General features: G+C 40.1%; 1 protein-coding gene across 3 annotated transcripts in view; it reads right to left on the reverse strand.

Annotated features, from left to right (window-relative positions):
• The window catches only part of LOC118106129 (neurobeachin), a 180653-nt gene that overhangs the window by 140786 nt on the left and 27550 nt on the right, over positions 1-12317 (reverse strand). For all 3 annotated transcript variants that reach the window (XM_035154409.2, XM_035154408.2, XM_047339621.1), the window contains exons 2-4: positions 1770-2001; positions 693-793; positions 425-520 (exon numbers count right to left, since the gene is read on the reverse strand). In XM_035154409.2, the coding sequence (XP_035010300.2) occupies positions 425-520; positions 693-793; positions 1770-2001 (429 nt within the window). The remainder of the gene's footprint in view (positions 1-424; positions 521-692; positions 794-1769; positions 2002-12317) is intronic.

The raw sequence follows: 12317 nt of genomic DNA on the forward strand, positions 1-12317 counted from the left end.
CTGAGTGTCTGGTTTCTCCCCTGAGAGAAACGATCAGCTCGGCACTTTCTCTGCTTCATTTAGACAAACTCAGATGTCAATCTTTTCGACAAAGGGTAGTTTTTTATCTGCGGCGCTCTAAAAATGCATCTGCACTCTTGCTACACTTGTATTATGCATGTATACAAATTGCTGTGATTAAACTGAACATCACAATTTCATGACTCAACTTTCCAAAGCTCTGCAGACATCAGGTCATTTCTTTAATCTTTTGCAACACACCATGTATTATTTATTACTGTTCAGTATAGGAGACTGTTTGTTTTGCTAACCATGCATTATTTATCATCTATTTTACCCTGATAACCTACTGGGCTCCATAAAATGCACAAAAACGTGCCATTTTAAAACTGTATACAGGGAGAAAAGGAATGTATAAGCTTACTGCTGCACTGCGACCGGGGAAGTTGAAGAGGGCATCTGGGCCGTGTCTCTGGGGCATCTGATTCAACACTGACAACATTTTGACAGCGTGCTTCGGCTGCACAGGTGACAAAGATAAAAAAAGAACAATAAAAACAAGGCTCTTTCTCAGACCATTTAGACTGCAGTCAATACATCTGGTCCCACGTTCACTCATTCTGCAATTAGTCAATGACAGAACACAAACAGATCAGTGCGATGTGTCTCTGGTATCACTCGCAATCACTTACCCAGAGGCCTCCTTCCCCTCGGAGCATGCTGAAGAGCAACTTCAGTTCCTTAACTGTGATGCTGTAGCTGGCTAGCACTCCCAACATGTCCACTAGCAAGTCTTTGAAGGCAAGATAGCATGCACGCACACACACACGCACACACAGACACACACAAAAGAAAGAGGACAGAGGGAACAATCTTCAAATGCAGCTGCACTTTACAGATATTATAATTCTTCCACACTGCAGAGGAGGTGGTTTGTGGTGATTCGAGTATTCACAGGCACCAACTCCCGAGATAGTAAACAGTTTTTTCTTTATTTAACTTCATTTTCACCAAGTTCATTGTCTGTGAAATTCCATTATATTCATCACAAAAACATTTCTACTGCAATTACACACAAACTTGACTTAAATCAATGTGACGTCCATATGGTAAATTGTTTAACTTCGAGGCACCGCGGGGAAATGCATTTGGATTTCCTCCGCTGAAACCTAATTTACAAGTTACACAAGGTATGGACGCAATTTGGACCGTGCAAAATAACAAACTTGTCACTGACCTGAAAAGAAATTAGCCCCACAACCTGAATACAAATGTGAGGGGCCTATTTCAGAAAGGCCATTATGTATCAAAGATTAAAACAAAAACAAAAACACCTAGCTGACCCTACTTAATGAAATGCCCATACCTGATCACTTTCCCTTCCATACCTTCCTGCATTTGTTTTAAAAGTTTAAAAGAAATATTAAATTCACACCTGCTCTGGAAATATTTTCTTAACATCTTTACAGACAATACTGCCAGGAAAATGGTTTTGAAAGTTTGGTACATTTTGGTCTGTAAAGTATACTTTCATTTAGTCAGACAATAAGTTCCTGACTTTTAGTGAGAAGTCCCGTAGAGTCGGGGGGTAGGGCTGGCCGTTAGAATATATCTTCTGTCAGCAAGTCCATGTTCATCACCATACATTTTTGGGGCGATTGTTTGGGCGATTTGTCATTTAATTTTGCTAATATAATGCTCTGACTCATCTGAAAATGAACATATGTTTGGAGTACATTTACTGAGCAAGGATCATACTATTACCATACCTGCAATCATGTCTTCCACTGAGCTCATTTTGAGCAGCACCTGCTGGATGAGTACAACCTCGGTGCACGTTTGCAGGTTTCTGACACTTTTTCTAAGGATGGCCGTGAACATGCTCCAGATTTCCGCCTGACAGGTGACGTCACAGTTCTCCAGCAGCTCCACCATGCAACCGATGCTTTCCGCATCCTGGATAATGAAGTTTGCCTCCATGTCGAACTCACCGCCGACCAACTGCAGGAGAAAATGGGGAAAAATAGCAAATGTTAAAGAATAATTGGAGTTTTATACCTTTAACATGCTGTTTAAAATGTATTCTGTGATCTGTTGATGGAGCAACAAGGATTAAACTAAACCGTCAGGCCGAGCACTGCTGTTTGACCCAGCTTTCAACCCTGGTCTTTATGGTGTTTGTTCTCTGAGGGAAAATTAACCACAAGGACCCTTTCACATACTTTCAAGATCACAACGCTAATGTTAGACGGCTGACCAGCAATGGAAAAGTAAAGTGGAGGTCTCTTTCATAATAAAAGCTTTCAATCACAATTCAAGTACCAATGGAAATGCAACTGTCTGGCGTTTAATGAAAACAGGAAGGGAAGGGAGTCTCTGTAGCCCCACTGCTTTTTTTGAGTCAATAGATAATCACTGCAAAGAAAGTGACCTCAACAACACAGTTCTTCAAGTCCGAGAAGCATGAAATTATCCCTCTAGAGAGCTACATGGCATATACGGACAGCACTGACAAAAACTGCTGGAGGGCATCAAAGCAAGCAGGTGGAAAATGGGCCATATAGATAACCTGCTAAGCATTACTGTGATTGACAGGTTATACGTGAGATCAAAAGTGGAACGAGACAGGTCCATGGAGGTATAACATCAGCCACACCTCAAGCATCATCACATCTCAGTGCAATTACATCAAAACTATGACTGTCACTGGATTTGAAGATTTGAAAGCTGGTCTCTGGTTGTTGTGCAGATAAAAATAAGTACAACTTTTAAAATCCTCCAAGTTAAACACTTGATGTGCAGGGAAAAATAAATGCTGCACTAATGTACAGAATTTAATTCACAGCTTGAAAACTCATGGGTGGTGATAATAGGCAGTCTGAGTGCATAAGACTCTAAACGTTATGTTAACTGGTATGGAAAATTAAAGGACTCATTATCCATATGCAGCCAATCCTCAGGTTCCAACTGCCACCCCCTCCTACCACCTGCCTCCTGCCATCATACTTAAACTAAATCACTTTAAACAAAATACTTGGCAGTACTATCCATATGAAATACTGCCAAGGACATAATCCTAATAATGGAGTCCATGCAATACCTGTCAAATTCCCTCCTGCTTTAAGATGATTCATAAATTCCAGTGGAGGTGCAAGTTTAACTGCTTAAAGTGCAGCACTATGAGATGCAGAAGAGAACTAAAGCGAATGTGTGCCTCTGCTAACCAGTGCAGTTTAGGTTCTTCCAGGTGTTTCTGAAATATTTCATTCACAATAATATGAGTTCGCCGTGACCTTTACCTTTGACCACAGGAATCAACTGGAATTATCTATGGGAACAATTTAGGTATTGTGCTCAATAGGCCCAAAACATGTTTGTAAGGTCACAGTGACCTTGACCTTTAACCAATTTCTAACAGTTCATTCATGAGTCCAAGTGAACATGTGTATCAAATTTAAGGGGATTCCCTGAAAGGTATTTCTGAGATATCACGTTCATAAGGCAAAAATATATATAGTATGAGGTCACAGCAACCTTGACCTTTGACCTTCAATCATCAACAACTAATCAGTTCATCCTTAGGTCCAACTGGATGTTTGTATAAGATTTCAAGAAATGTCCTCAAGTTGTTCTAGAGTTATTATGTTCACAAGGATAGATGAACAACAAAAAAATGCCTCCCGCCACTACTTGGCAGTATGCTATTCATATGAAATACTGCCGAGGACATAAACCTGAAAATGAAGTCTATATTTGTCAAGCTCCCTCCTGCTTTTAGAGGAATTTAAAGATTCCAGTGAAGGAGCAAGTTTAACTACCTAGAGTGCGGCTCTATGACGTGCAGAAGAAGAAAGGGCTATTCATACTCACAAGGATATCCAGCTCAAGGTGCTCAAGTCGTGACATTTGTGATAATTTTATGGTTTAACTGTGGAAAAAAAAAAGTCTATTGTATGTTTCCCCACAACCACATGTTTATGGTTATTACATGGTGGCATCAGGGATACCAATATATAAACGGATAATAAAGAAGAGCCTTTTTATGGATCCAGAGGCTGTCTTAGGTTGTTCGGCTAAAAAAAAGTCTCTCCTGTTGCAGTCATCATGATGCATCTCACCCAATATCACATGCAAGGAGGAGAGAGAGCCATGAGGTCTAGACTAAACCTCATCATTGTTCAGTGCTATTGCTATTTATCACACTATTCACAGGCACGGCGCAATCCTCAGAAGTGGTGTAATTGCAGATTCAGATCCTCTGAATAATTTTCACCCATTGTGTGACAAGAGGTAAATAAAGACATGAAATCACTGATTACTCACAGACACACAAAACGTATGTTAAGTGGAGTAAATCAATGCAATGAGTTTGAATACCACTTAATTCCAGTTATGTAAACCCCATAATCAGTAAGGGTAATTAATTATTCAGACAAATATTTTTGTTACAGTCGAAAAAAACAATCGTTCGAGTCAGCGTTAACTACCAGTATTGTAAAATATCAATCTTTGAAGCAATTGAAAATAAGGCATTTTCCGACATGAACTGGCTAAAGTGTTTTGTGGCAGTAGAAAGTTGTGTTGAGCTGTGTCACAACATCGAAGCTAAAAACACCGTCTTGTCTTGTCAGGCACGTGTATTTATAAGATCACAGTTTGCTTGCCGAGAAAATATAGATTGATGCATAATACAAAACCCATGACAGCAAAGTTACTTACAAATGTATGGCCTTCTCTTCTGTCCAGAGTTTTGAGTAAACAATTAAAACCAAACTGCAGAATCAAAAATATTATAATTGTTCTGCAAATCCCAATTTACACATTGCATAGTCACACATGCCCTATGACAAAAATATAGCTTTTTTTGGAAGGAATAAAAACATACTGAAGGTCCCATGGTTGGTAGATCAGAAACTATGTGGTCCAAAGACCTGCTACGAGAACTTTGAGATAAGTGTGTTATGTGCTAGCTTCATTAGGGCCAAATGGTTACTTTAAATGAGTTTCAGAGTTTCTCAGCAGAGATGGACGACCTGCCAGAAAGACAACAATCTCTTTAACACTCCATTAATTAGCCCTCCTTGGTAAAGAGGCGAGATAGCTTCCATTCCAGCCTGCCTGGAGTTTACAGAGTTGACCTGGCAGCACTAGATCAAAATATTCAGCTATGCAATGGCTGTTTGCTGCCGTGGTGCAATGCCTGGCTGATGCTGTTCAGACATAACCAACGGGCTAGTCGGAAAAAATCTATGGAGAGACATGAAGCCTGCAAATTTGACTATATCCAATCTGAACACGGTAAAAGAAATGGACCAGAAGATGTGATTCTTTCAAACAAAAGGGCCCTTTCAGAGAGTCTGACTGTCTAAGTTAATCAAATATTTCTTTGTTTTACATTTACTATATTTGCAACCTATCTAAAGATGGCACCAGCTTGTCACTTAGGTCTGTAACATTTCTAAATGTTGAAAATTGTACCTACCAAAGCCCCGTATTTGAAATTCCCCTTGACATTCAATTTTCAGTAGATCTTTAACCAAGCAATCCTGAAGGCAATTAAAAAGGTGTTACACCGAACCAGCTTACGCAACCGTCTAATCAGCACCATGGAAAAGTATGCAAGTGTCTTACGATGTCATTTAACAGAGTAAATAGCTTGTGCATTGGCGGCCACGGCTAAATGACCCAAGGAGGCACAGACGAAGCATGCAGTGTAAATATTTGCTCCCTCCAAGATTCAACTACGAGAATGAACTGTTCAATTTCGTCTCTGACTCCCTGCTGGCTCTCCAGGACTTATCTATACCATAACAGCACGGAACTCTGACAGTGAGAGAACGTGATTGTACACTCATTTATTTTGCGCCTATCGCTGACTTCTACTCCTAATAGTTTCCGGTGATAAAACACTTGGTTTGTTTACCACAGTTAAACTCAACGGCAGCTCAGTGGTCTGGTACTAAATCCTCGCTGAGACTCAGAAATGATAGCAATATCAGTAATCTGCACACTACAACTTCTGCTCTGGGAGAAATACATGCATCACGAATTCAGATGCAAATGAGTCAGGACATTCGAAGAAAGAAAGAAAGAAAGAAAGAAAGAAAGAAAGAAAGAAAGAAAGGTGAATTTAGCAATATCTCAATATACCATATTTACTGCTGGGCTACTGTACTGATTTATATGGTTACTATATGATGTAAGTACCAACGTGCTGGTTCAAACAAGGGATTTGCAGCCAACCCATTTCACTGTTCCCGCGAGGGAGGCCCAGGGAATGAGAAAAGCTACTACTGCAGCTATGTCTAATCATATAAATTCAATTAAGAATATCTGCTCTGCCTTATTAAGACGCTCAGTAGAGGTGTGGGTTGATGATTTGGAAAGCAGAAGAAGGTTATAGAAACAACTCTACAATGTGAGGCAGGAGAGTAATACCACTTTGATTAGACTCTGCTCTGGTACCTAAGCAGCTCAAGCTCGAGGACCTGTCAGCGCTGTTACACAAGAGTAGTAAGTGGCAGCCGGCTCCTTTCACTGTAAATTCACAGAGACTTAAAGAGAAGGCCTTACCTTTCACAAACTAGGGACAGAACCGCATTACCAGAAATGTCTCTCAGTTACTAACAAATTGGAGAATAATTCACTGAACTGCCCACGAGCTTATATGAGGTTAGTCACTTTGACATACCTGACCTGCAAAGAATGAGTTGGTCGGATGTTAGCGATAACCCAGCAGAGCTTCGCCATGTCTGAGGAAATGAGAGAAGCTATTACAGAGATTCTTTGGTGTGCTGGTAATAGCTTCCCACCAAGCAGACATTGCGTCTTCTGTGCTGCAAAAACTGAAATTGTTTATATAAAAGCAATTAAGGTGTGTGCTCGGATAAATCGTTCACCCCCAGTGGTTCCTCTCTTTTAGCAGGTTCGAATGTCTTGATCAAGAATGTTTATATTTCTCCGTTAGAGAGTTTTCATGCGGGCATCATGGCTCCTGTATGAGGCAGGGAATTAAGAGTGTTACATGTGAGCCCTCAAGAATCCCTCCATTTTCAACTGTTTCTGATTAGGCCAGGGCTGAAGGCTCACCGTCGCCATGGTGACAGGCAGCAAAGACTGGACTTGCGACAGCATCCAAGGGAAGCCTACTGTGGCCAGTAAATTGGGTGAAAATAAATAGACCTGATGTCCTATTTACAATGACTGGTGGTGGAGTGCGGGCATTGCAATGAAGTAGTCTCTTGGGGAGCAGATGTGGAGAGTTGGGATGTTCTCCCTGATATTTCTAAATTAATAACATTTGATGGATTGTGAGTTCAAAGACACATTCATCCAGCCTGCTAGTTTAAAAGGAATACTATAAAATGTGAAATATGTTCTTTGCCCATTATCAAAATCCAATTTCTGCTCCTAAAAATCCCTGCAATCACACTCAATTGGTCACAGTCGTCATTAGAATATGAACTGGCTTGAAGAAAGCCCAGATTCACTCATCTAATGTTTGTCAATTAGGATTGTGATGCAGTCAGACCCAAATGCTGGAGGCGAGTGTGTGTGAAGTGCTTGGAAAACCTGCTCTGCGTCTGTTTGGTGCATTCATCTTCCAGCATGACGCTCCACCATATGATTGTCAGAGTCTGAGTGAGTGCAGCAGAGCAAAAGACAACAAAAGTGGAGGCCGTCAAAAAAGAGAACGTAACTAAACTGCAGCTGCCTTTTTAAAAGCAAATGCAATCAAAGGGATAATGTGTGATGGAAAATCACAGTATGCATAAGTAAAGAGGAGGAAACAATGAACCGACCATTGTGCAGCCAAGAGCTTAGCCGCACCAGAGGGAGTTGAACACAAAACATCATATCCATACAGAATACTTGGATTTTATAACAACCCCACTCAGAGCCAGTCTAAAAATATTTTTCACCAGCAATGAGGCAAAGGCAGATGAGGTTCCACAGTGAAGAGATGCAACGATAACACAAGCTATTCAAAAAAAGCTATATAACAATTATATTGTCACGATTAATATGTACATCAATTCATAATTTTAATCAGAATCACTAAATTTGAGGTATGTCCATGGAAATATCTCTAATAACCTTGAATAGCTGTATTTTGATGCCATTTATTATTTGAAGTATCAGATTTAAAGGTAATTAAATTATCTAATAGTAGCAGTATTAGTCCTTTGATAATGAAACTTGGGGGTTAGAGCTAAAGCCTGACAAATGTATCGGTTGGCCAATGATATCAAGTATTAAGTCAAATATCAAATACCAAGCCTCAATTACATTTCTTTGTCATAAGGATTTGACAACAACATCTAGAATTATAATTATTTTATGTATATCTGGCAATACATCTGTCTTAGAAATGCTTTACTCCCCAATGTCCGTATCAGCATCAGCCCCAAAAAACCATATAGGTTTGGCCCTTGTTAGAAAAGGAATAGTAGATACAGTAAAATGAACACACCATTATATAAAAATGAATAATGATGAATATGAAAATAATTACAGTCACTCCAGCCATACTCATTTACTTTGACAACTGTACCTGGTAGAGAGACTAAAAAAATGAATTTTCTCAATCCACAGATTGTCAACCAGAGCCAAGAGCTGACCTAACATTAACAGCTCCAGTCTGACAATAGCTCCAGTCTTTCTTCAATGTGTACATGCTAAAAATTAATGACACGTATTCATAATGCATGAAGATATTATGCAAACGATTGTCCCTCCAGGAAACTATACTAAAGAGTTACGCTGGAACCCTGGCCAGAGCCAATCTTTCTTTACTTTCAAATGTCACCAAATAAAGGTCAAGCCATTTAAGGGAGAGGGGCGAGGACCATTGCAGGGGGTGTCAAATATGTAACAAATGAGCTTATTGCATCTGAGGTTCCTTTTAGTTTGATGAATGGGCTTCACATCAATGCTGAACCATGGTAATGACTGCACTTCAAAAGCCCTATATATCCACTCTGCCTCGCTGATGAGTTAAGCACAGAGCGGCGCACTGACGAAGATGGAAAATAATTGTTCTTTTCTTGTTGAAAAGGCAATAATTGTCTCTAGAGAACACACACACACACACACACACACACACACACACACACACACACACACACACACACACACACACACACACACACACACACACACACACACACACACACACACACACACACACACACACACACACACACACACAGAAATAGAACAACAGAGGGAAAAAGACAAAAGAACAATGAGCCAAGTTGAAAATAATAACCTCATTCTTATTTATCTGTCTCCTTGTCCTTAATGTGTAATCATGGACAAAACTTTGTGCTTTCAGATTACCATACTTTTTAAGTTTTGAAAAATGCTGCAAAGTTCATACCACTAGAATTTTTTATACCAAATGTGTTGATGGTGCATAATTTGCACAACTGATCTCAGACAAGATGTACTGATTACAACATATTTTCCAGAGATCGGTGACTAGTGGAAATGATGATGATTACTACACCTCACATTGAGTCACTTTGTGCTTTGCTTCGACGAGAAAAAAAGCTCCCGTCCCCGACTCATCTGCAATATGCTCCAACTATAAGCACATCTGGTCTTTGGCTACAAAAAACAAACATGATTATTCTGTTCTGAGAATACTCACATCAAGCTCAAGGTACTTCCTGGAAACTAAAAACATGCACTAGATGTGCTGACATGATGGGCAGGTATGTGAATTATGTACTCTGCGTTAACATGGGAACAGTGAGCGAGAGCTTGAGAGACAGAGAGAAACCTCTTTGACAGCACTTAATTTAATTATAGCTATGCAAACTGACCATTAATTTATATTTCACTTAATGAAAATATACGAGAGAGGCACAAGAAAGCTGCACTCATAATATATACTGTATTTCAGTCTCTACAGTGCCGAAACACTGGATCAGATGCTGCTCCTGCCATTGTTGAGACAGTGGAACACTTCCTAATTTTCAACCTAATGTGGATTCATATTGGCATTGCCCCCATTACACTTCCATGTGAATCTATTTAACTATAAGGCCAAACATTTAATCCTGGCTTTGTAGTTTACTGAGTCACTTCAACAAAGGGATATTGCACAGAAAAATACAAAACATGGCAAGAATCTGTTGCATAGTCTCCTGAACATAAATAAGCAACAGCAAGAAATTGGAAACAAACCTCGCTCATCTTCCTACAGAGTGTAAAGCAGATGCTTACATCCTAATGGACAGTATGGTGCATGATGAAGTAGCTCTACCTCGTCAGGCGAGAGGACGTAGACAGCATAATGCCCACTGCATAATGGCCAATGCTTTCTGTGGCATCTGGAGAGTCTGTTCTGTCCTAGAAAGTAGCCTCAGACTAACAGCTTACAAACAGCAGGCACCTGGTACATCTGAATATCTGATCACATCCTCTGTGCAGTAAGAGTGTGGCTCCTCAGTGAGTGTTCCTTTGACACCCATATGTCTGATAGTGGCTGAGCAGTGTTCAAATTGCCAACACTTGTTTCCTCATCGCTCTGACACCACATTTATTATTTCATTGATAACATGTAAAATGCATGGATTGAGCGTGAAATTACAGTTTATGCAAGGAACAATAAATAATTTGTACCGAACCTAAACAGGAGTGTTGACTGTTTGATTGCATTTAAATAGATATTTAGTGTAAACCTACCAGGAGGCCTGGACAGAATGGGACCTGAATTAAAGGTTAACACCCTTGCATGTGACCAGACTGTGATTGAGATGTTGTGTTGTTTGTGGAAACGCTGCTGAACATTTGAAGATTACAGTGTTTATGCGTCACTTAACTGAATGCCTGCAGCATACAGATGTTGCTAACAAGCCCCCAGGAAACTGGAGATGAAAGGTGTTTCATAATGATTCAGTCTGGGAGTCCATCAATGACGGTTTAGGAAAAATGTTTGCAGTTAATTGAGCCATGCTTCGTTTCTTTACTTCTCTTCATTTCATTATGACAACTTCCTACCTTCTGACTATCAGCTGCAAGCAGCGAGTTCGAAGCTCTGTCAACAGCCTCATGAGCACTCAACTACACCAGTTTCAAGAAGAAAGTCAGGGTCGTAGTGGACCTCAGTTTCCACGGACTACATTCCCATAAAACAACAGGGTAAGTGTGGGTTAACTGGAGCACCACAGGGACCCTTGAAGACAGCAGTTGGTGGAGATTCCTCGACTAGTGTGAAAGCACTGGATCTCCAAATGGACAAAAGTGTCAGATTCTAGTCTAGGTGAGTTTGAGAAAATGGCTATGAGGGAAAAAACCCTTCAACTTGTTTTGTCACATTTTTGGTCATTTCTTCAAGTTGCTAACAGCTAGTTTCGAACCCTGACCTCCTGATTACATAAAAGCTTTTTTTTTTTTTTAAGAAATAAAATAAAAATCTGACCAATCAGTCATATGATTGTTACTTCTAGGGAAAATCCAAATTGCTCCATCAAATAGTGACTATACATCTAGAGGCTGATACAAATATCTATGGATAAAAAGAAACCACAAATACAACCAAATATATAGAACTTTACTGAAGAATAAAAAAGGATTTTATGTTTAAAAAAAATTCTATAAAATAAACACATTTTCAGCACATATGTCGTTTCTGACGTTATCACCCAACAGATATATCTGTCAGCGCTAACCTAAAAGATCAGCCTTTCTGTTTGAACTGTTCTGAAGTCTGACTCAAGATTCAGAGGCTGTGGGGGAGAACAGCTACAGTGTGCGTTTGTGAGGAAAGTTGAAATCAGGCTGGCGAAGAGCAACATGAGCCACTATGTTTATTGAATGGATTGAGGTTATCCTTAAAAGTGCGGCTGAGGGCAGACATGGCAGACCAACAGCAGGCATATGGAGCTCACTGCTGCTGAGACTTGGAACTCCACAGCCCAGCAGGCTAAGCCTCCAACAGCTCTCGGACTTAAAGGCACAGCAAAGAGATAGATGCTGAGAGGGGGGGCAAATGGAAGAGGTGACAATGCTACAGGAAGAAGAAGAGAGATACAGGAGAGGGCACCAAAGAATGGGGGGAGGGCAGTTGAATAAGAGACAGAGGCAGAGATAAGAGAAATGCACAGGTAGTCTGATCAATGGAAACATTTCAATTTAATTTAATTTAAATAGCGCAAACTCACAACATAAATTATCTTAATTTATGGGACTTAGGGTCAAGATCATACAATATTATAGAGAGAAATACAACAGTGCAAACTTTGCATGCATTTTCTTGAGGACCCGAAGAAGAGCAGCTTCAACGACTGTGAAGTCTGGTGGATGAG

The sequence above is a fragment of the Hippoglossus stenolepis genome, chromosome 4 (assembly GCF_022539355.2).
Source record: "Hippoglossus stenolepis isolate QCI-W04-F060 chromosome 4, HSTE1.2, whole genome shotgun sequence".
NCBI classification, from domain to species: Eukaryota; Metazoa; Chordata; class Actinopteri; order Pleuronectiformes; family Pleuronectidae; genus Hippoglossus; species Hippoglossus stenolepis.